General features: G+C 43.9%; 1 protein-coding gene across 2 annotated transcripts in view; it reads left to right on the top strand.

The window, feature by feature from the left end:
* The window catches only part of MED13L (mediator complex subunit 13L), a 190,593-nt gene extending 163,357 nt beyond the window's left edge, over window positions 1-27,236 (top strand). For both annotated transcript variants that reach the window (XM_048513786.1, XM_048513785.1), the window contains exons 20-31: window positions 1,087-1,279; window positions 4,055-4,505; window positions 5,013-5,232; window positions 6,145-6,333; window positions 7,704-7,927; window positions 9,838-9,980; window positions 11,294-11,452; window positions 13,596-13,772; window positions 18,544-18,686; window positions 21,296-21,457; window positions 22,935-23,047; window positions 24,354-27,236. In XM_048513786.1, coding sequence (XP_048369743.1) covers window positions 1,087-1,279; window positions 4,055-4,505; window positions 5,013-5,232; window positions 6,145-6,333; window positions 7,704-7,927; window positions 9,838-9,980; window positions 11,294-11,452; window positions 13,596-13,772; window positions 18,544-18,686; window positions 21,296-21,457; window positions 22,935-23,047; window positions 24,354-24,486 — 2,307 coding nt within the window. In that variant the 3' untranslated portion in view covers window positions 24,487-27,236. The remainder of the gene's footprint in view (window positions 1-1,086; window positions 1,280-4,054; window positions 4,506-5,012; window positions 5,233-6,144; window positions 6,334-7,703; window positions 7,928-9,837; window positions 9,981-11,293; window positions 11,453-13,595; window positions 13,773-18,543; window positions 18,687-21,295; window positions 21,458-22,934; window positions 23,048-24,353) is intronic.
* Window positions 27,237-27,760: the final 524 nt, after the last annotated feature.

Raw genomic sequence — 27,760 nt, 5'->3', positions numbered from 1 at the left:
TAATGTCAGCCATATTGCTATGTAGCAATGCCAGTCCGTTCCTGCCTGTTCTTAGAATCTTCAGCAGCAATATTTTCATTATCCACTAGGATGCAGTCATGCTTAAACAATGGAAGATGGTAACCTTCCAAATTAGCAGTACAACATGTGATTGGTGTTTGGAATATGCTGCCACAGGAGGTGGCGATAGCTAGTCCAACTTGAGAGAATTAATGGAACAGTGACTTTAAAAAGTAGGCTTGGACAGATATATGGAGAAGCAGTTGATCTCTGGCTACCAATCTTGATCCTCTTTGATCTGAGATTGCAAATGCCTTAGCAGACCAGGTGCTCAGGAGCAGCAGCAGCAGAAGGCCATTGCTTTCACATCGTGCATGTGAGCTCCGAAAGGCATCTGGTGGGCCACTGTGAGTAGCAGAGTGCTGGACTAGATGGACTCTGGTCTGATCCAGCAGGCTCTTTCTTATGTTCTTAACCCAGCTAGCATTTCCACAGTTGTAGATATTGTGGAGCATGAAAAGCTCTGCTGCATCTGCTTGTTTTGGTGCAACCAAAGCAAGTGTTCATAGGGTCTGAGTCCCACTCAAAATAGCATCCAAAGTAACTAGTCTCATTTAGGCACAGTGTCTTCCTTGTTTGTGCATACGGATTTGGATCTTAAGCAGTGTGAGCTGTCTCATGCTAGAGGAAGACAGCTTCTCCATATACTCCCAACAGACTGTGGTCCTGTCAGTCAGTGGTCCTCCAGGAACAGTCGGTTGGGGGCAAAATGGGGGTCTGCAGTCAGAGGGGAAAATCCCTGCATCATTGAAAAGGGTATTCTTAGTGGAACTGCGGCCGTGCCACTGGAACATCAGCTCAGGATTCGAGCCACAAGTTGTGTAAAAAAATTGTCTTTTAAGTCCGACTCTTAATTATACTCTTATTGGAAGATTGATTTTTCTGCTTGTGCAGTTTGCTTATTGAAAAGTTTAATTCTTAGGTGAAGCGAATGCGTGCCCTTGCTTAGCATTCCTCTGTGTCTATAAGCATATAATTGGTGAGTGTATTATGCCACTGCAATCATTTTTTCCCTTGCGCCCTCAGATGTGTCGGCTTGGCCAGCATAAACCAATTTGCAAAGTGCTGCATGATGGGATCATGCGAGTGGGAAAGACGGTGGCCCAAAAGCTGACAGACGAACTTGTAAGCGACTGGTTTAACCCACCCTGGGGCAATGACGACTGCGACAATCATTCCAGGCTCAAACTTTATGCTCAAGTTTGTCGTCACCACCTAGGTAAGCAAAGATGGGGGAGGATGGAGGCAGCAGATCTTCTGCAGTTGTTTCCTTTGCATAACAGATCTCTTCAATTCAAAAGTCAAGTCACTCTCGATTGGCTGTTGTGAGTTTTTTGGGCTGTGTGGCTGTGTTCTGGTAGTTTTTGTTCCTAACGTTTCACCTGCATCTGTGGCTGTCATCTTCAGAGGCCTGTCACGTTAAGATGTGTTCTTCATCTTACTGGGACAGGTCTCTGAAGATGCCAGCCACAGGTGCGGACAAAATGTTAAGAGCAAAAACTACCAGACCACAGCCATACAGCCTGGAAAACCCACAACAGCCAGTTGATTCCAGCTGCAAATTCCTTTGACAGTACATAACTCTCCATTCTTCCCATAGATGTGTCTCTCCTGAAAGTTGACATGGAAAAGTGGATATAAATTTAAGAAGCTTAATTGAGGACTGGTGGTGTAACCTTGAAACCATGAGAATAGATCTAATGAGCCAGAGCAAATGTCCCTCTAGCCAGGGGTGTCCAACCTATGGCACTCCAGATGACCTGGTGGCATGGACTACAATTCCCATCAGCCCTTGCTGATGGGAATTGGCCATGCTGGCAGGGGCTGATGGGAATTGCAGTCCATGAACATCTGGAGTGCCATAGGTTGGCCACCCCTGCTCTAGTCCAAGGCCCTGTGTGAGCATTCTGCCAGGTGCTTCTGTGACACTTGCAATTTTTTCTGAGGCATGCCTTCGTTGTACATGGCGGTTCATCAGCTTGGCTGTCAAATTAATGACTGTTTATGCATCTGTCTTCCACGAATGTGCCTAGTTTCTTTCCAGCATCATCTTGAATAGGTTAAAATGGTTGAATGACTTGCCTTAGTGCCCAGTGCAGCCCAGCTTTTACAGCTATTTCGTGTTCTTTCAACCAACCTGACTGTTGCTTATGGCCTGCCCTCCGATCTAAACAGGCTAAATGGTGGACCAGAAAAAAATGAGAGGAACTTCCCCGGGTGTCCTTTATATCTGTCTTGGCTGCTAGACTTGAGTCTGGTCCAAAGCCTGTGATTCCCAGACTAAGCTCATTTTTGTTCTGGGGTGGTATATTCAAACAAATTAGCATTTATGCTGTGATTATGTGGAGGCTGTTTCTGCCAGACAGCTCTGTTCTCTGCGTTCTGGGAGACTTGAGTAATTGCGTTAATCAGATTTCAAATAGCTGCTTTCCTTGCGTTTCGTCTGCATATGGACCAGCAGTTTCAGACTAGTGTCCTAGATGCCTTCATTCTGCATTGAAGAACCGCCCCTCTGCAAGAAGGAGAGGCTTCCTAGCTGGTATTTTCCTATGTAAATCTGTCAGTCTCTTGGTAAAGACAGAGACAGGACTTCGCTTTCAGGTTTTCCATTTGGTCTCCTTACAGCACTATAAATTGTAAGCTGCCTGTAGTGACTTTAACAAAGGTGTTTTTATGGAAATGCATATAATAAATAGCTCTAGCTAAAATTTTGGACAGTGTTCTAAATCTGGCCACTTATAATTTTTAATATTTTCACCCATAGTCTTGACACTTCGCCTAGCCCTAGAGTAATGTAATAAGAGTACTACTTTTTGGTTTTGTACTTGGCTGATTTTGTAGTAATGGTTTTAAAATATACCCTACTGTTTATGTGGCAGTTCCTTGGTGTTGCCTTTAGGTAATTTAGAAGCTCTTGTACCCACCATTAGGTTCTAGCCCTTTGAGTCCAAACTTTATGTCAGGAGAAGGTACATGTCTTCTGCCAATCCACTTTTTCCCTGATATTCTACAGCTGGGAAAAACCATGGTGTGATGTCATGGTTTTTAACAGTTCCTTGCCCCTAGCAAGAGGTAATCAATGAAGGAAGTGGCAACAGAGGACCATTACTGTGATGTTGTGTCAAGTCATTTTTCAGCTACTCATTATTAGGAGAGGTGTGGGAGTCGGGGAGACACAGATCAACGGCACCCACATGTCTTCTCGTTGTTTTTTATTTTATTAGATATTTATACCACCCCTCCCCTCTCGGATGTGCGATGTGGACCTCAGAATGTATTACCGTCAACTTAGTTAGTAGGGAAATAGGGATAAATCATATGGTCGGAGAGCCACCTGAGTGAAAAAGGTTTTCGATCAGGTTTTTTTCCTCGTCCTTTTCCAATATGGGCATTAAGAAAGAAGGAATGGAGAGGTAACAGCTGCTCTGAGTTCAGCCCCAGTTTTCTGCTGATGCATTTCAGAAATGATTCCAGTCTGCATCTGTGTGCAAAGTCTATAGTACTCATCTTCCCACTGCTTCTGGGTTTCTGGCTAGAATGGGGCATGGGGTTGCAGGAGATGTTGGACCTGTGGTTACCAGATGGGCCATGCTCTCTTGATCCTTGGATAGTTGCAGGATTCCGGAGCTTTGTAAGCCCAGTTCTGAGCTAAGAACAGCCCAAAGGCGTGAAATCTGCCAATAATGTGAATTGTGAGCGAAGTCCTGGAGCATTTTGCAAACCTGAATGTGATGTCCAGCTACAGATCTCTTGCTCTCACGACTCATCAGCAGTAACAAGTCAAGTTTGTTTCCTTTCCCTCCACCCATCATACTGTGGGAACTGCAAAGGCATTTAAAAAGTATTTATTTAAAAGTATTTATAATGGAAAAAATCCATTTGTTTGCCTGGATGCTGTTTCGAAACTCTAATCAGTGCAGTGCTTTCTCTTTGGAATTGCATTGAATTCCAGTGACGGTCTCTGACCTTTCTTTGTGTTTTAATATTCTTTCAGCACCTTACTTAGCCACTTTGCAGCTTGATAGCAGCCTGCTGACACCACCAAAACACCAGACTGCACCGCCGCCCTCAAGCCAGGAACAGATTATATCTGGGAACTCAGCACCAATCCCCCCCAACTCTGCCTGTCTTTCTGCACCTGGTGCTCCCCCAAGTGGCAGTACGTTCACTTCCACACCCAATGGTGGTGGGACCACAAACCTCCCAGCAGGTGGCAGTTTAGCCTCTGGATCCACAGTGCCACAGCTATCAGCACCCTCCGCCGTACCCAGTATTAACCAGACAAGCACTACCTCCTCGTCAGGGTTCAGTGGCAGCCTGCCGCCAGGTCAAAACTCAGTCCCTGGGGCAAACTCCTCAGAGAGACCCCAAGGAAGCACAATCTCGGGAGGAGACACAGAGACGGGAAATAACTCATCTCAACAGCAACAAGAAGGGCAGGAAAAGTAAGTTCAGTGGGTGGGGGGACATCCCCACTGTGGGTTTTAGCTGGGGAACTTATTAATGTGGTGGGTTTTACCCTCCCCGTTTTAAATATGAGGGGTGAGGGGCTGTGCCTATATTAAGTCAAAAACAAGTAAGCATTTCTAAACTACAGTTTGCCTGTATGGCTGGAACTTTACACTGTTTGAGTTCTGACAGAGGTTAATGCAAACTGTGGTTTGATGTTTCAAACTGTGGTTTGTCTGAACCAAGCCTTAGTGTTCCATTGAGGCCTCTTGTTTGACAGGCTCAAACTTAAGCTTGATAATAGGAGAAGAGAAATGGATCTCTTAAGTTGGCACATTTCTATAATTTATTTGTTACTAGCTGCATTGAATTCATTTTCAGCAAGACTGCTCTTTCTTGGTCTTCTTCAGACTTTCCCCTTTCTGAACCGTGATGCACACCCCAGTCTTAGTGCCTTCGTGAAGAATCTTTGAATGTGCCCCTAATGGCCTATTCTTTTCCAGCTCTACGGAGAGGGAGAGGATAGGCATTCCCACTGAGCCAGAGTCAGCAGATAGCCATACCTACCCTCCTGCGGTTGTCATCTATATGGTGGATCCGTTTACCTATACTGCAGATGAGGAATCTGCCTCTGCCAACTTCTGGCTCTTGAGCTTGATGAGATGCTACACGGAGATGTTGGACAACTTGCCTGAGAAGATGAGGAATTCTTTCATTCTCCAGGTGATTTTCCCTCCAGTGTTTCACAGGAACATAAAAGAGGAACTATAGCACCTATGTGTACCTGGGAGAAGCATCTGCACTTTATCATAGGCTAGTAGCATATATGTGCATAAGCATGAAAGCCTCTCTGCCACCAAGGAGCCCCCATTGGGCTTCGCAGACTTACACTACCCAAAACAGTGGCATAAGTCTCAATTCCTGCCGGTGTAGTTCACCGAATAGCCAAGAGGGTTCCAACTGATGTTGGCTCCTCCCCCAGACCAGTCCCACTATGCTGGTTGTGGGGGGGCAGGGGCACTGGAACACTGGCACCACGTTCAGTACCATGTTCCAGCACCGGGGGGGGGGGGGGGCGGCGATGGCCGCAGTGGCTGCATTCATCCGTATTCTCCACTCTACTGGAGCCCCGGGGAGGGCAAATTCACCAGCACAGCTAGCACGTCACCTCCACAAGTGGATTTGGACCCCTTCCCTTTGAATAGGGCTGTTGATTCTCACAAGTGGGAATGTACTAAGTCTTTAAAAGATTTAATTTGCCTGGATGTTCTCAGGCAAAACTGGCTGTCTCTTGCTGAAGATGGGCCCATTTTGTGTGTGTTTCTTATCTGGATTCCTGGAGGCATGTTTAAAGTTTGATGAATTTCTTCCTGGTCGCTGCAATCAGCAGCAAAGGTGAACCCCTATTTCTTTGTCGGATGGAGCAATTTAAGGGATTCTTCACACATTAGCAAAGCCATGGTTTTGCAACAAGGATTGTTGTGAAGCTAGCTGTCTAAAGATAGTGCCTGTCCATTAGGTAGTTTTTTTTTTGGTGTGTTCCTACATTTTTGCTGTCTTGTAAAATGGTTGTATGCATGCAGAGGTCCTTTTAATGGCCTTTTAATCTTGACTTGCATCTTCATCACACTCCAGATTGTGCCTTGCCAATATATGCTGCAGACCATGAAGGATGAGCAGATCTTTTATATTCAGCACTTGAAGTCTCTGGCATTTTCAGTCTACTGCCAGTGCAGGCGGCCGCTGCCCACGCAGATTCACATTAAGTCTCTGACTGGCTTTGGGCCAGCTGCTAGCATCGAGATGACCCTCAAGAACCCCGAGGTGAGCGCTTTAACCCAAGGGATACAGGGAAAATTTCAAAACGCCCAGAAAAGTCAAAATAGCAGCTGTTATGTAAAACAAACACCAAATTATTTGCTTCTTAAGTTACCATGAGGAGCAGACATAAAAGACAGAGCAAGTGACCTGGACAGCGCTTCCAAGTGGTGCTTGAGAAACTTAGGCAGCAGCCGTCTCCGGAGCTGTTAAATTTTCTTCTGTGCATGAAACGAGTTAACTGTACGACTGGTTTTGCAGAGGGCATTTCCCCCCTGAATTCCAGAAGTCTCAGCTGAGGAATAATGTGCTTCCTTTTCATATGTTCTTACTGCAGTGCTTCTCTCTTGGACTGAGGAAAACACACAGATGAGGTTACTTATGCCTCTCATCAACCTTAATTACTCTAAATTGGAGTTTTTATTGACTTAAACACCAATTTTGTGGGTGTTAAGCTACTACTGAAACATGTAACCCCTTCAAAAAAGACCTTTAAAGCGTTTCTGATGGAAGAGCTCTGTATATAGTTGGCAGTTAATCAGTTGCCCAGTCAATGGATCTTCAGGGAATCCAAATTTATCCTGCCCAGTGGCTTTTATTCAGCCCACTGAGTCCAGAAGACGTGGCATTGATCTCATTCTAAATTGGCAATGGAACGATGTGCTGTTGTTGCCTAGCATATATCTTCCTTACAGGTCACGCATACCTTTGGTTCCTTCAGTGTATTGTCTTGAAAATTAAACTCTTGAACTGGTTCTGCATTGTTTCAAGATGACATGTTCACTCTCAAAGTGGGAATTTATCCCCTAATTTTGTGATCTGTTATGGTTTCTAGTGTTGGTGTTTAGTGTGTACGGTGGGGATTTGATAAAACTCACCTGCACGTTGGCATGTTTACTTTTTCCACATCTGTCTCTACATCGGTTATATGCATTTGGTTGAAGCTGTCCTTGGGAAGATATGGCAAATTTTGCTCTGATTTCAGCTAGTTAGCCACAAATTTGGTTTTAGACCAAGGATTGTCTTTTATTTTCTTGACATTTGACTTTTTATGGTTTCTACAAGTTTGCTGGAGTACTGGTGCACATGTGCTCATGCAACACCTCAGAGCTTGTGCCTCTTGATGTGGATTGGCTGTGCTTGTTGAACTCAAGCATCAGACACTGCTGCAAACCCAGCAGTCACAACTCGATGGTACACGGTGGAGCCATCCTGTTTCTGCAATTGAGCACCACGCAAAGTATTCCCAACAAGCTGATTCCTGCTATACTCTTAACTTGTATTACTTTATAATTAGTGGTATTACTTCATAGTTAGTATTAATCCACAACCCATTTCTTTTTTGCATATCTTTACGAAATGTTCTGTTCTTACAGCGGCCCAGTCCCATCCAGTTGTACTCCCCTCCGTTTATCCTGGCACCCATCAAAGACAAACAGACCGAGCTGGGGGAGACCTTTGGAGAAGCCAGTCAAAAGTACAATGTTCTCTTTGTGGGATATTGTCTATCCCATGACCAGCGGTGGCTTCTGGCCTCCTGCACTGACCTTCACGGGGAGCTGTTGGAAACGTGCATCGTCAACATAGATCTGCCAAACAGGTAGGATGCAAAAATAGCCTTATGTTTCTCTGTTTTGCCCTGGTGGCATAAAAGAGCTGGTCTGATGGAGTGTTGGATCGAGGTGTTGGATTGGGAAGACCCAGATTTGAATTCTTCCTTAGTATGAGGCTCTGTGGTTGGCCTCGGTCTAGTCACATTCTCTTAACATATCTTTCAAAGTTGCTGATGGAAAAAAAACGGGATAACAAAGTGGAGCTCCCTCTGCACATGCAAAATAATGCATTTTCAAACCACTTTCACAACTGTTTGCAAGTGGATTTTGCTATTCCGCACAGCTTCAAAGAGCACTGAAAGCAGTTTGAAAGTACATTATTTTGCATGTGCGGAATGAGCCCAAGATAAGCTTTGTCTGTGTGAGAAAAAAAGACAAGTTCCTGTCTGCAAGCTGCATGCATAAATAACTATCCATATGAACCTGTTTGACTTTTTTTGATTCCTAGTTCTTAAAAGTGGGCATTTTAGGACTGAGACCTGAGACAAAATTTATATTACCGTATATACTTGTCTATAAGCCAAGGCACCTAATTTTACCACCAAAACCTGGGAAAACTTATTGACTCGTGTATAAGCCGAGGGTGGGAAGCTGGGGTTTGAGGAAACCCAGCCACCTGACAGGCAGAGGGAGCTCCTTATTTGGGCAGTGACATCAGGGGGAGTCACTGGCTGGGCTTCCTCAGACCCAGCCGGGAGGCAGAGGGAGCTCCTTATTTGGGCAGTGACTCCCCCTGATGTCACTGGCCAAATAAGGAGCTCCCTCTGCCTCCTGGCTGGGGTTTGAGGAAGCCCAGCCAGCTGGGGTGCCTCGGGGTTCCCCCTTCACCCTCCGAGGAGGGCAGCAACGGCTTGTGCAGCCGCAGGGAGGTTGTCCCGGGCCACGCCTGAAGAGCCCGGTGACTAATGTATAAGCTGAGGGGGCATTTTTCAGCCTTAACACAGGGCTGAAAAACTCGACTTATCCGTGAGTATATACAGTAAAAATGATTTGATATGCCAGGCTTTAGTTCTGGCGCTTGGGAAAATAGTGAAGGGTTTTACCTTGCCTTTCAGCCTGTGCTGACAAGGCAGGTTGACAAGAGTGAACTGAATATGTGAAAACAATCAAAACAATACAATGCAACCATGATGAAATAGGAAAGCCAATAATGATAAAATCAGAAAACATGTATCTTCAGAACTTGGAAGATTAAATTACTTCCACATGGCCTTCAAGTTGCCAAAGTTGGCCCCAACTGGCTGTCCCTGAGAAGAATAAAACCGCAGCCACTGAGAGGAGTTGTCTCCAGTTGCCTCCTGCCTGTCTTCTGAAGGCTGAGGGCTCCTGGAGAAAGGTGTGCAGTAGAAAGTCCTGGCATCTTCATTCAAGACTATGCAGTCTTTTAGATCCTTCAGACGCAGGTCTTATAGATCAAAAGCAGTGTCTCAGATTCTTTCTAGAATCACACTGGTAACCAACAGAGAGTTTTAATATTTGTGGGATCTATTCCAACCAGCTCACATCAGTGATCAATCTGACCACTGTGTTCTGAACTAACTGAAGTTTTCGGATTGCTTTCGAGGATGACTCCTCGCACAACACGTTGCAGCAACTGGTTTTGATGTGACGAAGGCACGGATAATACTCTTGTGTTTTGATCTATGTCACACAGATTAGAGCAGTACAGCTCTCTGTTCCCTTACTGCTGATGCAAATCGTAGCGAGAATGGCTTGCTTCAGGATGGCTTGTGGCTTCACAGCTGAGCTGAATAAAATAATTCCAGAAAGGGAACTGTTTGGTCATATGGCGTTGAAAGGAAGATGACTAAGTATCTCATCATCAGGGATGAGGATTTGCAATGACATAAATACCTGATTGAAATGCAAATGAACTCCAGTGCTCTCTTCTTCACAGATCAAGAAGATGCAAGGTGTCAGCTCGGAAGATTGGTTTGCAGAAGCTGTGGGAATGGTGCATCGGGATTGTTCAGATGACGTCACTGCCCTGGAGAGTTGTGATTGGACGCCTTGGACGCCTTGGCCACGGGGAGCTGAAAGGTGGTTAAATTATCTTTAGCTTTCTTCGTAGTCTACCGAGCATTGTGATAAACATTAGTTTGCACAGCCATTAGGATTTGAATAGTTATAATTGTATTGCTTTGAAAACAGCAACCCTGGATGACAATGTGTCATTTATTTAAGATATTAATAAAGTTGTGCTCAAGCCCATCTTACTTGGCTCAATTTTACAGTCTCATCAGTGGCCCAAGGCTCCTGCCTTGGACCTTATCGACTTAATCCCTTCAGGAGACAAAAGGTGGTAGCCCCGGCTAAAGGTGTTCTTCCTGGGTGCAGCTGGTAAAGACAGTCACAAGGCCTGCACCCTTTGTGATGGTTCATGAGTCTCTTTATGTTTTGAGTAGGAACATTGAAGCAGAGGGTGTAGCTTCCTGAGTCAGGCCTGGATGCCCTCAACTCTCACGTACATGATGGAGACCTTAAAAAAAACTTTCTAAACATTTATGACTAAATGAACAGAAAATAATATAAAATACAATTGTGCATCTTTTATTTTGTTGTGGGTAACATATGGTCCTCATAGTTCCCCATTCTACTTGCATGGTCATAACCAGGAAATATAGTGTGGTTTCACCTTCTGAAGTGGAACTTGAAGCAGATGTTACAGGCTGGAGAGTGGTGATCTGAAATGGCATGTTGTGGTTGCCCTATAATGCCAAAGGTACAATTTAAAAACTGATGAATAAAATTAAAATAATAGAACGGCATCTGTTGTTGCTGGGGAAGGTAGCAGAAATTCCACATTTCCTTTAAGTGATGCAATGTAGAGTGAGTCCTTTAAAATGGCTACAGGAGAGAGCAGTTATCTCTCTTCAATACCATTCCAGCCACTGGAGAGGGAGTGAAAACAGGGAACAGATTGAAAATACGAGTTTCCTCAGTAACTCCTTTCCTTTGGCTCAGAGTCAGGGTGTGAATGCAGAGGTTATACATGGTGAGACTCCCTGTGGATCCCTGTGAATGCAGAGGTTATACATGGTGAGACTCTCATACTGATGTGAAAGGAAGACTCGTATAGCAGAGAGACTGTAGGAGGGGATACCCTTGCAAGTAGGAGGTAACAGTAGCCTAAATCGGAGCAGAGCAAGAACATGAATGTCTGTAATGCAAAGAGGAAAGGCGAAAGTAGCAGGTCACTTTCAAACTAATTCTGCAAGAAATTTTGCTGTTGTGGTCCATCCAGTCCCGTAAGCGATGGCTCATTGTGTTACAGTTTGACTTGGGTGCGAAAAAAATATTCCTACAGGGCAGTTGCATTTTACCTCTCTCCTTCCCCCCCCCACCCCCCCCAGACTGGAGTATCTTGCTTGGGGAGTGTTCGTTGCAGACAATCAGCAAGCAGCTGAAGGAGGTGTGTCGAATGTGTGGAATCTCATCTGCAGACTCTCCCTCCATTCTCAGTGCCTGTTTGGTTGCCATGGAGCCCCAGGGGTCCTTTGTGGTGATGCCAGGTAATCCTTGCTGTTGTCTGATGATGTCCTTAGGGATTTTTTCCCTCCTTGAAATATCTTCCTTCCAAAATTTTTTTGCACGATGCTCTGTATTATGAAAATATATAGCATGAGGGAGTTGGACAGAGAATGGCTTTTCTGTTCTGAAACCAGTAAAAATTTGAAAATGCATTGATCACCATTTCAGTCTGTCAGCACAAAGAAAGGTCTGTTATACAAATCAGGGGGTGGGTGGAAGAAGGGTACAAGTTTAAAGGGCAGTGAAAAGAATTGACCAGCCTGCCAGCCAATTCATCAGACATAGTGTTTTATTAATAAGAATCTTATTAATGAGTGCCAGCATGGTGTCGTGGTTAAGAGCAGGTGCACTCTAATCTGGAGAACTGGGTTTGATTCCCCGCTCTGCCACTTGAGCTGTAGAGGCTTATCTGGGGAACTAGATTAACCTGTGTACACACCAGCTGGGTGACCTTGGGCTAGTCACAGCTTTTCAGAGCTCTCTCAGCCCCACCCACCTCACAGAGTGTTTGTTGTGGGGGTGGGAGGAAGGGAAAGGAGATTGTAAGCTCCTTTTGAGTCTCCTTACAGGAGAGAAAGGGGGGATATAAATCCAAACTCTTCTTCTTCTCTTATTTTTATCAATCATTTCTTCTGATTGTTTCCCTGCCCAAAGCCTTCAGATTAGCTGCAGCCCAGTCATGGGCATTTTTGGTAGTGGTACCATTACCTCTTGATCAGGTTTTTAGAGCATGTTTGGAAGATGCCTGCCTTGGCAGGCTTTAGACAGCAGTGCAGAGCAGAGCAATACTGATGGAGGCTGACATCGTGCGCAGTGCCTGCTTCAGTGGACTCGGTGTTTGTAAGTCACTTTCAAGTCTTCTTGAATGGGGGAGAAAAATATACAAGAATACATATAATTAATAAATATATTAATAAATATAATAAATACACCAATAAGCAAATGAAGTGTGTGCCAAAGACAAACCAATCGTTACCACTTGCAAAAGCTCACACAGGTCGGGTCTCCGTGGCTTTCGGTCCATGTGAATAAGCTTTATATGAGCAGTCTATCAACTATGCAAACAAGCAGAGATCCTGGAAGGACAGATGTGTGGTTGTGATCATCACTTCCAAACATTTAGCCTGCACATATTTAATGAAACGCCCAGATATAAAGTGGCCGACACCTGGCTGGATAACATGGGAAAGGGATCTGGGAATCTTAGTGGACCGCAAGCTGAACAGGAGTCAACAGTGATGTGGCAGCCAATGGAATTTTGGGGGCTGCATCAGTAGGAGTGTAGTGGCTAGATCAAGGGAATTAATAGTACCACTCCATTCTGCATTGGTTAGACCTCTCCTGGAATTCTGTGTGCAGTTGTGGGCACCACAATTCAAGAAGGATGTTGACAAGCTGCAGGATATCCAGAGGAGAATGTCCAAATGGTTAAAAAAGGCTGGAATGCTTGCCCTATAAGGAGAGAGTTGGGGAGCTGGGAATGTTTAGTCTGGAGAAGAGAAGGTTAAGGAGTAACATGATAGCCATGTTTAAATATTTGAAGGGATGTCATGTTGAAGAGGGAGCAAGCTTGTTTTCAGCTGCTCCAGAGACTGGGACACAGAGTTATGAATTCAAACTACGAGAAAAAAGATTTCACCTAAACTTTAGGAAGAACTTCCTCACTGTAAGGGCTGTTCAGCAATGGGATATGCTGCCTCAGGGGGTGGTAGAAGCTCTTTCTTCGGAGATTGTTAAACAGATTTTTAAACAGGAGTGCTTTGATCGTGTGTTCCTGCATGACAGCAAGTTGGACTGGATGGCCCTTGTGGTCTTTTCAGACTCTATGGCCCCTTCCGCACACGCAAAATAATGCGTTTTCAAACCACTTTCACAACTGTTTGCAAGTGGATTTTGCTATTCCGCACAAAGAGCACTGAAAGCAGTTTGAAAGTGCATTATTTTGCATGTGCAGAATGAGCCTATGATTCTAAGATGTGTATCTTTGTGGCTGTAGTTGCCAATCCCTGGGGATAGGTTGAATTCACATTCAAGGCTGGTATTCCTGGCAATAACCTTATATTCATTCCTGTATGAGCGATCACTGACTTGCAATGATACCTGACAACTGTCTTGTGTTCAAAGATGCTGTCACCATGGGGTCCGTGTTCGGCCGTAGCACTGCCCTGAATTTGCAGTCGTCCCAGCTGAACACGCCGCAGGATGCATCGTGTACGCATATTTTGGTGTTCCCGACCTCTGCAACCATCCAGGTCGCTCCAGCGAACTATCCAAACGAGGATGGATTTAGCCCTAATAATGGTAAGTTAGAAGGAAAGGGGAATGATCGCCCTCTGGAATGTGCCACGGGGCTTCTGGCCTTATACTCTCATGAGGTTTTGGCAGCCTTGATGGAACCTTCCTGTCATTCACTGAGATGTGGAAGATCATCAAGCTTTTCTTGAACAGGATGTTATGTTCTAGTGCTCTTATGCCACTAAGTTAGGAAGGCCAAACTGACCACTTTCCACTGGCCGGATGTGCCAAGAAGAGATGAAAAAGAATTTGGATTTATACCCCCCCCCTCCTTTCTCTCCTGCAAGGAGACTCAAAGGGGCTTACAAACTCCTTTCCCCTCTCCCCTCACAACAAACACCCTGTGAGGTTGGTGGGGCTGAGAGAGCTCTGAGAAGCTGTGACTAGTCCAAGGTCACCCAGTTGGCGTGTGTTGGAGTGCACAGGCTAATCTGAATTCCCCAGATAAGCCTCCACAGCTCAAAGGGCAGAACGCGGAATCAAACCCGGTTCTCAAATTAGAGTGCACTTGCTCTTTACCACTAGGCTACTGCTACTCCTAAGCCAAGTTGTCTTAACTGGTCTGAAAATGTTGTGAAGACTGTAGCGGCATAATGGTTACTGAGAATTTTCTGCGCTTAGTATTAAAAAAGAATCCTCAGGCAAATAAATAATTATGTGACTTTATAATTGGCTTTATTTTCCATTGCTGGCACCATCCTGTTCAGATAGCATGGCTATGGTTATGCAGAGGTGTTGCCCCCCCCCCCCCCACTCCGCCTGCCGTGGAGTCATGTAGAATGTTGCTGTACGTTTTCAAACAGAACTCCATAGAATTAAGTAATATAAGAGACCCAGTTTGGTGTATTGATTAAGAGTGATGGACTCTAATCTGGAGGACTGGGTTTGATTTGTCACTCCTCCTCATGAGCAGCAGACTCTAATCTGGGGAACTGGGTTTGTTTCCTCGCTCCTACATATGAAACCTACTGAATGACCATGGGCTAGTCCATTTCTTTTCGAACTCTCTCATCTGCCCCTGTCTCACAAGGTGTCTGTTATGGTGAGGGGAAAGGAAGGTGACTCTAAGCTGCTCTGAGACTTAATGGCTAAGAAAAGCAGGGTATAAATCCAAGCACCACTTCTTCTTCTTCTTCTATTTGGAAATTATAATTAGTAGCAGTAGGGTCAGTGTGGTAAACTTGGGAGTAAATGTATTTCATGCTCCCAACCGTCCTGTAAGGTAGAGTGGACTGAGGCTACTTAGCAAGCATCACAGCTAAGTGGAGACAGGAGTTGTGATTTACCCAATTCAGTGACTTGTGACATTCTCCCCATCTCTGTTGCATGATGCTGGCAGGGGATGATGGGAACTGTAGTCCATAACATCTGGAGGGCCGCAAGTTTGGCACCTGTGATAGGTTATAATTAACTTTGTAAATAAACTACAAAAAATTTTCTTCAGTGTCTTTCCAAACTATAGGAGCAATTACAAGAACGGTTCTTTAGGTTTGAAGAAAGTTGCAGTGTGGGTACCCTTCACCTTTATATTTAAAAACCTGCTTTGATCTGGCACTGGAACGTAGTGGGCCTCGCAGGGAAAGCCTAACCTTAATGCATACACGCCACGATCCTCTCACAGCTCCGGAATCCTGCCTGAACACAAAGTTTACAAATATTTAACCTGCATTAACCTGGCCTTCAGGGTTTCACATTCTAATTGGAGCCGTGTCCAAAGGCTAGCGTTTTCCGAAAGGGTGTTAGATTTAATTTTCTCAACCTGTTCTGTGTTTAATAATTAAAAAAGCTTTGCAGCTATTAGGTCTCTCAATTATGGCTTGGAGGCTAAGCAGAGCGTGGTGTGGTTTCTGCTCCATGTGCAGCCTTGGAGGAGGGTAGCTTATTAAGCAGGATTAAATCGCTTGGGGATGCCGTTTGCTGCTCTCTTTGGCAGAGGAAGATGCACGGCAAACTCTTAGGAAGGGATTGGCCACTTCCAAAATGAGTGGATTAGTCAAACTGACACCCTTTGGGAGTTTATCAGGAAGGATAATTATGACCTGGATTGCGTGGCTGAGACCTTGCTGAGATTTATAAACTCCTTTCCCTTCCTCCTCCCACAACAGACACCTTGTGTGGTAGATGAGAGTTCCAAAGAACTGTGACTAGACCAAGGTCTAGAGTCTAGACCAAGGTGTAGGAGTGCGGAAACAAATCTAGTCCACCAGATAAGAGTCTGCCGCTCACGTGGAGGAGTAGGGAATCAAACCTGATCCTCCAGATTAGTGTCCACCTGCTCTTAACCATTACATGCCAAATAGCTTGCGAGAAGAAATGTAAAAAGCAACTACTGATAAGGCAAAAAACAGGAAAAAAATTAATGAGATTGAGGGTTTTCATCCTCCTTGAAAGTAACATTTAATAAAGACTTGCTTTGAGCTGCAAAGGTTAATGTCCATTCTGTCTTGTACATTGTATTTTTGTCCCTAAATAGTGCAGTTTTGTACAGGTTTCAGCACAGCATAAAGGACTGTACCTCTATAGTATCGAAAGTGACATAGCGTAAAGTTATTTTGTTCCCTGTGTTCAAATTACTAACTTTCCATCATCTGAAGCAGTCAAGTAATGATAACTCTGTCTCAGATGACTGAGCAATAAGTATGTGTGATTCATATGCCGTTTTCCTGCTTTAAGAGACCCTTTGCAAATAAAAATTCTCTTTTGAGACTTGTGAAATGTTAGCGTTTTTGCATCAATAAACCGATGGAACAGTCATAGTCATTTCACACAAAGGTCTTTTAGAAAGAAGGAAGGAAACAGATTACAAACACACTGAATAGGCCGAGCAAATTATTGGTAACCAAACCATGGAGCAGGCAGAAATCCAGCAAACCTAAGTTTGTTTGATAAGTCCGGATCTTCCTTGGTGCTTGTCATCCAGCAGAAGTGGCAAATTGCTTATTTAAGGGGCAGGTGAGGATTTTTCTCCTTTCAGGGATAAGCTCGGTTGATACACCTCACTTATTCTGACTCTAGGATCGTCTGACACAAGGAAAGCAGATGATTCCTGAAGCACTTAAGAACAAGCCTGCTGAACGTTGAACCAGATGTTAAAAATGCTCATTAAACTGCCCAATTTCTTTAGCTCCAAGACAGCTTTATGTGTAATTGTAATTGTATTCTATCCAGAGATGATGAAATAATCAATAACAGCCCCAAGGAACTTGAACAGAGCCTTTACATCTTGACAGTGTTGTACGCTACCAATGATGCAGAATAAAGCTAAGTTGCTCCCAAGCTCATTTTACCCTGCATACTTTTTATGACCACCTAGTCCATAGGTGTCAAACTCATGGCCCTCCAGATGTTATGGACTACAGTTCTGGCAGGGAATGATGGGAACTGTAGTCCATAACATCTGGAGGGCGTGCGAGTTTGACACCTGTGACCTAGTCCCATAGGAGTCTGTCCAACCATTACGGCCATCTTTAGGGACCTTGCTTCAGGTGCCCCCTTTATATGAGGCTAGACTGGCAGAAATCTGAGAAATCACCTTCTTTTTATTGTCGAAGGCTTTCACAGCCGGAATCACTGGGGTGCTGCGTGGTTTCCGGGTTGTGGCACAAAAAAAAAAAATAACCTTCTTGGTTGTGGCACAAAAATAATAGAATTCCCAGTCGAAAGGAAATTTGTCTATTCCCCTCTATCATCCGCCGGCAGGTGAACACTTCTGTGTTTTCTGTTTCTCTTTGTTGACACTCATTCTTGTTTGTGTTTAACTGCTCCTTTTATCTATAGTTACTGGTTTAAAAGTTGAATTTGATTTTTTTTATTCACCCCCTTTGAGGACCATTACTAGGCATAAAGGTGGGATGCTGATGTTTTAAATTAGATAAAGAGATCCATTGTTGCTGTTGGATTGTAATGAATGTTTAGATTCTGATGTTCTTTTAATGAACTCGTTAAGGTTGACTGCAGCTTCCTTGAGCTGTTTGCAACAGCTGTCTCTTTGCACAGAAACATGCCCTGACTAGCCCAATCTTGTCAGGTTTTGGAAGCTTAGTGGGGTTGGCTCTGGTTAGTATTTGGTTAGGAAACCATCAAGGAAGTCCAAGGTTACTATGTAGATGCCGTCAGTGGCAAACCACCTCTGTTGATCTCTCTCCTTGTAAACCTTAAGGGGTCTCCATAAACTGGTTCTGATTTGATGGCACTTTCCACTACCCCATGTTCAACTGCTGTTGCTTGACATGCCCAATTTATCACACTAGATTTCAGTGGTCAATCCCAGTGTTCTCCAAAGGGTGTGATGAAAATAGTTTCAGGCAGGACTCTACAGTATTGGTAACTGTTTCTTTGACCCAGCCTCCAAATAGAAGAGATTCTGCTGCCTCTGTTTACAAGGTGTCTGTGGTGGGGCGAAGAAGGGAAAGGAGCTCCCTTCTTTGCCCCACCACAGACACCTTGTAAGCCACCTTGAGTCCCCTTACAGGACAGGTGGGGTATAAATCCAAACTACTTCTTTCTTTCTTTCTTTCTTTCTTTCTTTCTTTCTTTCTTTCTTTCTTTCTTTCTTTCTTTCTTTCTTTCTTTCTTTCTTTCTTTCTTTCTTTCTTTCTTTCTTTCTTTCTTTCTTTCTTTCTTTCTTTCTTTCTTTCTTTCTTTCTTTCTTTCTTTCTTTCTTTCTTTCTTTTCAAAAGCACAATATTGGTAAGTGTCAAGTGGAATGTGAGCAGTTCTATATACCATATAGGCAAAGAGAGGTTATCTCTTACTGTGTCTTTATTTCTTCTTTCAGATGACATGTTTGACCTTCCATTCCCGGATGACATGGACAATGACATTGGAATTTTGATTACTGGGAACCTTCACTCATCTCCAAACTCCTCCCCCGGCTCTCCTTCTGGGATTGGAGTAGGACCATCTTTCCAGCATAGTCGGGTAAGTGTCTTTGACTTAACAAGCCAACATCATGCAGTGGCCAATGGGCTAAACTTCTTAATGATGCGGCTTTCTGTATTAGTGTTGCTTTCAAGCTTTTTTCTTTTGTGTCTCTCCCTCTGAGTTCAGTCCCAGGGAGTTCATTGTAAAGAAGTCTGTATTGCTTCAGGTAATATTTTGTGTGCCTTAATGAATTCCTGGAATCCAGCAGCAAGCATGGCAGTTTAGCACAAAGCTGGTTCTTCCACAGCACACTTGTTATCAGGAGACCATCTTTAAGGACTTTGTTCTGGAAATGGGGCTAATTTAAGACTCCACAGAAGAGTTTCCGTAAGAGAAGAGGGTTTTTTCTGCTAATCATAAAACCACACATCGGAACACAAGCTCTCCAGGTGCTGGAATTTTATGCAAATTTTGTTTTCTTAGCCCTGGGTGCCTGCCGCTCAGCAGTTGATTTCACTTTAAAGTGGCTTTTAAGAGGCTTGTTCCAACATCAAAGCTTATTTAAAATGCAAATTAATTTCAGAAAGAAAATGCTTTTCTTTTAAAAACCTTAACCTTAGCACAATGTTGGGGTGTTTAGTGGAGTTCACCACTTGCAGACTCTGGTGCGAAACACTTTGTGGGGGTTATTATAGACGTCCGTGATCCTTTGCTTGGGAAGCTCAACGCATCTGCAGGCTGTGCGCTTTTGACGTGACGGCAGCCGCAGGACTTTGAGTGTGTTTGGTAAGAGGACATGTTGCTTCATCATCTCCCCAAATAAATAGAGGATAACAGGCATAATAAAGTCAGTAAAAGGGTTCTGATATGGCTCTCCTGAGTGATTTCACATCTGTGAGTTTTGCAACCGCAGTAAGGGTAACATCTGTTTCTTTCTCCCATTCAGTACTGAATAACGATTTAAAGTCTGAAGGTATTCCAGTGACTGGTACTGAAGTGATCTTTGTCCAGGTTCTTGGTTGTTATTGTTGTGTTTTGGCCACAGCTGCCCCTTAGTAGGGGCTAAGGTGTGAATTTATTTTGGTTGCCAAATAGAAACCTCGATGGCAGTTGCAGTAAGTGATGTCCCCATACTGGAAATGAGAAGTGACCTACATTATTTGTGTAGAGGTTCCTTCCCCTTCCCCGTGGAGATTAACGGTATCCATTTTTTTTACATTCACATTATACTAGACATATTGTAACACACACTCCTGTTCACCAATGCCTCCCCCAACAGAAATTCTGTGAGGCTATTTCTCGATGTATAAGACTGCTTTCAGAGTTTTTGTTGTGTACCCAAGCAACCAAAAACAGGTTGTTTCTACCAAGTTACAGCAATCTTTGAAGATTGTTCTAAATGTGGCAATTCTGTGTGGCTTCAGTTTTTACTACAATGAGCTGAGCGATGAGGGAGCTAGGAAACTTGATGAGGCCTCTTCTAGATGAATGCCTGTTGCAAGCTCTGTTTAACTATTAACACAACTCTGGTAATTGAGGTGTAATTTTTGTTTTTACAAAACCAGCAGTGTGTGATCGCCTCCCTCGCCCCAAGGGAGGGCACCTCTTCATCCATCGCCCTCGTAATTGAATGCTGAAATCTGCAAGTGCAAATGCCTTCTATAGCCTGCTGTTGGATTTTTATCCTGGCATGTTTTGAGGCGCATCAAGGTGTTATGCCAGGAGGGATGGATTACAGTGAGAATTTTCACTGATAGCTTGATGCAAAAGGAAGCCGTTTTAACAGGATCCTTCCAGAAGGGGACAGGAGGAGGGTCCCCCCCCCCCCCAGTAAACAGTAGCTCTCTGTAGGGCTTACATATCTCCAAAACATTGCAGACTGCACAAAAAGTTTCACTTCTGCTTCATTTGTTGCTGAGGTTATGTAAGGTTACACTGTTCCAGCAGCAGAAGAAAACCTGTCTGCATCTTTCCACTACCAGTTGGTGCCAAGTCCTTTAAATAGTGGGAATCTCTGTCCCAGCTGATCCCTGGGATTGTCAGTGTCTGCTTTCTCTCTCAGTTGCTGAACTTAGAGCCCAGTCTGCTTTGGGAAACTGACACAATTCACAGTTTATTTGTGTTAGCTGATTTGTAGGCATAATGCCCGCTTAAGGCAGCTCGCAAATAAAATATGAGAAAAGATGAAACCAGCATAAGATAATAGCAAGCGGAAAACCTAGTTAAAAAATGAACCAGTAGAGCGTGAAACCAGTACAGCTAAAACCCACAGATAAAATGTGTTTATTTCTATCAGAGAGCTGCAAGATGCAACGTTTTCAGTTGAGATAGCTTTCAGAAGGGATAGCTCAGAAGACTATTGTCTGGGGCCTGGCCAGTCATACCTGTGAGTATGCAGGTTACTGCAGTAGAGCCACCTTGGCTACTCTTGCCAGGGATGAACATGCAGGTAGAGACAATCCTTTTGGCAGCTTTGACCCAGGCTGTTGAAGGATTTATTTAAAGGTCAAAACCCCACCCTTTGCACTCGATCTGGAAACATAGTGGATGCCACTGCAGAAAGTTCAAAACTGGTGTCAGCGTGATGGTTAGCTAAGTTGCTGCACGTGCTCCTAGATGACTTGCTTTTGATGCCTGACTTTCCTTTCCTCCTCTTGTTTCTCCAGAGCCAAGGAGAACGTCTCCTTTCCCGGGAAGCCCCCGAAGAGCTGAAGCAACAGCCTCTTGCGCTGGGGTACTTTGTCTCTACTGCCAAAGCTGAGAACCTTCCTCAGTGGTTCTGGTCATCCTGCCCACAGGCCCAGAACCAGTGTCCCCTTTTTCTAAAGGTTTGTTGAGCACCTTACACTTGGTTGAGGACCTTACGCTTGCTTGATTGAAATCTGCCACCTGAATGTAGCCCTTCCTTGATCAGCAATACATGCAGCTTCTACTCTAGTCCTGTAGGCCCCCCTTTCAACTGGATTCTGTGTGACTGTGGAGAAGAGAGCATCACTCAGTAATACAGCACATGGTTGACATGCAGAAAATTCCCGTTTCAGTCACTGGTGTTGTAGACTTAAAGGTCTTGACTAGCAGGGCTAGTCTCTGCCTGAGACTCTCTGCCTGAAGCCTTGGAGTGTCGCTGTCAGCTGGAGTAGCGAGTGTGAGGCTGAATGGACCAAAGATCTGACCTGGTATAAGGCAGTCTTGTTGGGTGGCAGAAGGAGACAGAAAAAAATGTGTCTGAGCAGTTTCCAAGCCTGAAATATAAGACTGTATTTATTTCTTAGCTCGTGGTGGCTTGTGTGGGTTTTTTCCATTTTTGTTCTCACAAGTATCAAAGAGGCTAGACTGAGAACAGGCTCCATTGTTATGGGGTCTGGATACTGGTTTCTGCAGTCTAAGTCTGTTGCGCCACATGGGAAGTCTAGCATTCGCTTGCCAGCCTATCTGCTGGGGAGCTAAAGTGGCAGTTGGTGCTTGTAACAGTCCTTCTATAAAAAAACACTCTTGAAGAGACGACAGATAGCCGTTGAGCTCTGCAAAAATAGGAGGATGATTTGAGTAACACAGTCAGTATTCTCTTGTTCTTTTTTTCGCGCAGCGCTGGGTAGATTTGCAGTAAAGCCCCAAAATGATGGGGCCTTGGGTGATTGGTTTATTGGGCTCCCAACACAACCATCCTAGTTCATATAGTACAGTTTCTTTTTTTAATATATTTTTTAATTTTCTTAGCGCAGACAAGGACAATAAAACAAAACATAAACACTTTCAACACCGCACCACATCAGTACAAAACAAAAACACGAAATACAAAAAGGGAAAATAACCAAATAATGACTTCCCACTGTCTCATTGTTGAGTTCTAATCCATTCCAGGTTCATGCATCTATTTGTAAAAAATGGAACAGTTTCTCAGTTAACACACTTGATCGTTTCTAATAGTCTGCTTCAGTCTGCTGTTTTCTTTTAAATCTCAAATCCTGCAATTGTGTCTCTTCTGCCATATTTTTCCCAATAGACAGCCCGTAAAAGCTTTCCAGTTTTCTTACAAACTTCTCTATATTACACATAGTACAGTTTCAAACTCTGACTGAAGATGACTCGCAGCAGTCTTGCTAAGAACCTTTCAGAAGTATCTTTGGGCATTTGAAGGGTGGTTGGTGTAGTTTTGAGAAGGGGAGCAAGTCAGAAGACCCCAAGATGACAAAACTCTTAGGTGACTTGTGAGGCTGCCTGCTTAAGAGTAGCCGTGTGATCCTCATGACGTTGGAAGGAAAACCGTTAACCTGTTGCATGACATGTGCCTTCTTCTTCAACCAGGCATCGCTGCATCATCACATCTCTGTAGCACAGATGGATGAGCTTCTCCCTGCCCGGAACTCACAGAGGGTTCCCCACCCCTTGGACTCTAAAACCACATCGGATGTCCTGAGGTAACGGATCTCGCCAAGCGCTGCATTTTCATATGACCCCCTCCCCAGTCCTGGGTGATTTAACCAGCTTTTGTTCTTGAGAAACTCTTCTCATTTTGAAAGAGTTTAAGGGCTCATTCGGCAGATTTTTGCAGGAGGGGGCACATGAACTTCAAAAGAGAGGATTCAGTTTCTTTCTGTTGGGGCATCCTAAGTATTGCTGTGGTGGGAATTCCCAGTCCTAGCTCCCCGTTCCATGGTTAAGGAACGCCTGTGCTTTTCTTCCAGGGAAAGGTCTCCCTCATACCTCAAAGATGGAGCCATTTTTAAAATTTAATTCCTGCGGTATTATTTCATGGTCAGGAGAAGTACTTGTGAGCTTCTGCTGAAATCTGTCCATATCAAAAGTTTTCTCTCAGAGAAAGAAACTGTTATTTTGGCTTCCAGATCACTTCGCTTTAGGAAGTGCCCTCAAGATTCCACTGAGTGCCGAGCTCAAACCCCCCCCCCCCCACACACACACACCAAAGTGTTTGGGCAGCTTCTGATTGGTGGAAATGTTGTTGTTCTTTGATGTTGATATGGGTGTTAAGGAGCCACTCTGAATGTAATGAAATTTGGCTATGTCTGAAGCCATTCAGCATAAGGATGGCTTGTACCTTTTTCTTAAGAGAGAGAGAGAGAGAGAGGAGAAAATGGTGCAGGAGTAGGAAATGCAGAGAGCCAGCATGGTGTAGTGGTTAGGAGCGGTGGACTCTAACCTGGAGAATCGGGTTTGACTCCCCACTCTTCCACATGAGCAGCGGACTCTTATCTGGTGAACTGGACTTGTTTCCCTGCTCCTAACACATGAAGCCTGTTGGGTGACCTTGAGCTAGTCACAGCTCTCTCCAGACTCTCTGAGCTCCACCTAGCTCACAAGGTGCCTGTTGTGGGGAGAGGAAGGGAAGGAGTTTGCAAGCTGCTTAGAGACTCCTTACAGGAGAGAAAGGGTGAGGTATTAAATCTAAACTCCTCCTCTTCTTCTTCTTGCTGCTAGGATTGTGTGAAGCAGCAGCGGCGGCTGCAAAAACAGTTATAGTTTCATGAAACCTTTTGCAGTTCTGCTTCTCATTTCGCTCCTTGTTTTGAGCAAAAATAAAAGTTCTGAGAAGACCTTGTGATTCTACGCTAGTCCCATCTCGGTCTTCGTCTACTCTTAAATGTGGGACCGCAGTGGAAGAAACAGTTTGATGGCTTAACACCCCAACCCCTCACCCTAGCTAGCTGGTGGCATATAAGAAGAGCTTGTGGTGCCTTTCTTTCTGACTCCATCTCTCTCCTGCAGGTTTGTTCTAGAACAGTACAATGCACTGTCGTGGCTCACGTGCAACCCTGCAACTCAGGACCGCAGTTCCTGCCTTCCTGTCCACTTTGTGGTGCTCACACAGCTATACAATGCCATCATGAATATCCTTTAATGGTGAAGAGTCGCCTGGCGGGTCATCCCCTTCAACTTGAGAAATGTGCCATGGCCTCGTAAGGGTTAGAACTCTCCTTCTGTTCAGACCAGCCTCAAAAGGGCCCCAGCCGTGCTTTGTTTCCACCCCAAGAATGGAAGGGCCCCCTTCAGTGTTAGGAGTGGGGCATGTGAGCACTTCACGGTCAAGAGTCTTGGACAGTGGATGTATCACAGTGCCACCAAGTCATTGGTTATTTGGTGGCTGGACATTGCGGAAACTCGGGGGCACAGAGAAGACGGCATCATTCCGGTGCACGGATCCCTTTGCTAAAGAGAGAAAGCGTCTGTCACCCTCAGAAGTGAAATAGCACTGTGACCATTTTGGGTGGTCCGAAGCTGAAGATGTCCTTTGAAGACAAATAAGATGGGACTTTGGCTACAAAGGAGGAACCGACTGTAGTAGCTTAAAAATGTGGGATTTTCTGTCTGCCTGGAATTCCTGTCAGAAGTGCATTGGGATGAATACCTGCATTTAATACCTGTCCATGTAGATATGAATGGTCTGGAGATCTTCTAAGTTTTTTGTTTAATTTATTTATAGGCGCTGTTTTAAATTATAGAGGACCAGGTACAGTAGGTGATCCAGCTCCGTTCTGCTCGGAACCGTTTGTCGACATACCTCTCGCTCTTCCGACCTTGAAAGAAAGGGGTGAAACCCGTTAAAATTCAAATCTCAGCTAGGAGGAGCAAACTGGCAAGACCTTTTAGGAGCTGCCAGTTTTTAGGGGACATTTTGGATTAATGAAATCTTTCTGCAGCAAGGTTTAAATAACTCAGATGAATAATAATGTGATACAGGAAAAACCGAGAACTGTGGGGAAACCCATTTTAGTTAGTCCCGCATTAAGGCAAATTGAAAGTTGAAGTATCAGTTTGGAGGAACTTGTAATAAATTTCAGAATTATTCCTAAAGCCTGGGTCATCCACAAAACGGGACAGGCTGGTCCCCCCATACGTATCGGAGGAATACTTTTTTGTTTACACTCGAATCAGTTTGAAATCTGGTGTGTTTTTTCTGTCTATAGGAAAAAATATTATTTCAAAGAAATAATTTTTTAAAGTTATATCATTAAATTAGTACTTGAAAGTGAAGCCACTGTGGTGTGGGGGGGGGGGGGGAAATGACTTGGTTTAGTTAAAGCGTTTGCCATTTTAAAAAAAAAAAGTTTAAAGCAAATCGTAGTATTTTCGTGACTCCTTAATTCTAGGATTTGAGAGGTTTATTACGTGAACTCCCATTTCTGGCGTTCGTTGTTGCACTGTGCGGCGGGCATGGGCTATTTCTGAGAGGAGTCGGGCGAGGGGGACCGGCTAGCCAGCCGTCCTCGGAGAAATACTCTTAAACCATTTTTGAAGTTCTTCCAAAAGTCTGTCTTGTTCTGGTTAAAAAAAAAAAAAATTAAAAAAGTTCTATGAATTTTAAAAGAAATATTTTTCTCGAAATGATGTAAAATTTAAATCAAATTTATTATTAAAAAGAAAAAAATTAATCCCGTGCGAGAGCAAGGAAGGACCGGTCAGAGGAGGACCCTGTAAAAATGGATTGCTTTTTTTTTTTCTTCTCTGCTCTAGGCCGTCCACCTGGAGGAAATCTTTGCAATGTACAGGAGGAGAACCAGATATATCGAAACCATTTGTATCTATTGTATACAGTGTAAAATTGATTTTAAGAATATCGCAGCGCTATTTTTTCTTAATCAGAAAGGAGAATTCTCAAGGCCTTTTGAAGAGCATTAAAAGATGAAGATTGTAAACTTGTATACAAAAAAAAATTAATGGTGAGGAAAACTATGTAAAAGCATCTTTTACTACTTTGGGCTTATTGGTTCCCAAGATTCACCTGAACTTTGGATTCTAGTTAGCTTATTTTTTTTCTTCTAATGGGCTGTTTTTATCAAAGGGGTTCTTTTCTTCCCCAGCGATCCAGTTCTAATGCAAAAATTAATATCCCCCCCTGCCTCCCGAATGAGGGGGAGGGGCAGCGAGGAGTTGTTTTCATCCGGTTGTTGCTTTTATTTAATTTTTTTTAAGTTAAGAGAAAACTGGTAACATATTTATACATTTTTGTGCAAAAATAAATGAATGGCAATAGATTTTAAAAGAAGAAGAAAAAAATCTTATGTACTTCAGTGTGAGAAAAAAAAATCTGTATAATATTTCCCTTAAATATGCATTATTTTACTTGTGAGTTTTTTACTGAATTAATCTGAAAATGTACAAGCCCTGGCTTTCCTACAGAGTGAAAAAGTTATTTTATTTTTTTTAATTTCTAATTTTGGAAATCATGCAGAAATCAGAATTATTACAGTTTGAGCAAAGGGAGGGGTGGGGGTCGCGCAGGGGCGGGGGGGGGGGGTCTGGCATGCTTGTATGTATATTTCCGAACCTTTTTTAATGTAAAAGCTGTACATTTCTTGGGGAGTTCTGATTTTTTTTTTTTTGGTTTTTTTCTTGAGCATTTTGCAGTGAGCCTCTTTTATATCTAGCCAACAATTTGAAACAAAACAGAACAAAAGAACTATGTGGTTCATTTTAAATCGACAGTATATCGCTGGTACAATACACTAAAAAAAAGACTTTGATAAAAAGAAACAATAATAAATAAAAGACCTCCATTTTAAATGTCATTCATATATACCTTGTGGATGAGAGCTATATACTTTTACACACTTTTTTAGATGAATAAATTATTGAATTACTGAAATCTGACTGTGGCTTTACAGCTTATTTTGCTTGAGTGACTTATAAGATGCTTGTGACTCTGCTCTGGCTGCTACTGGGAGCAGCAGTGACATAGTGGTTAAGAGCAGGTGCACTCTAATCTGGAGGAACCAGGTTTGATTCCCCGCTCTGCCTCTTGAGCTGTGGAGGCTTATTTGGGGAATTCGGATTAGTCTGTACACTCCGACACACGCCAGCTGGGTGACATTGGACTAGTCACAGCTTTTCGGAGCTCTCTCAGCCCCACCTACCTCACTGGGTGTTTGTTGCGAGGAGGAAGGGAAGAGATTGTAAGCCCCTTTGAGTCTCCTACAGGAGAGAAAGGGGGGATATAAATCCAAACTCCTCCTCCTCCTCCTCTTCTTCTTTCTTCCTCTTCCTCTTCCTCTTCTCCTCCTCCTTCTTCCTCTTCTTCCTCTTCTTCCTCTTCCTTCTTCTTCTCCTTCTCCTTCTCCTTCTTCTCCTTCTTCTCCTTCTTCAGTTACTGCAAATGACAAACAACAGCTGTGCCT

Source organism: Sphaerodactylus townsendi, linkage group LG13, assembly GCF_021028975.2.
Source record: "Sphaerodactylus townsendi isolate TG3544 linkage group LG13, MPM_Stown_v2.3, whole genome shotgun sequence".
Classification (NCBI taxonomy): domain Eukaryota; kingdom Metazoa; phylum Chordata; class Lepidosauria; order Squamata; family Sphaerodactylidae; genus Sphaerodactylus; species Sphaerodactylus townsendi.
The sequence above is the reverse complement of the archived record's forward strand: the minus strand, read 5'-3'. Positions and strand labels throughout refer to the sequence as shown.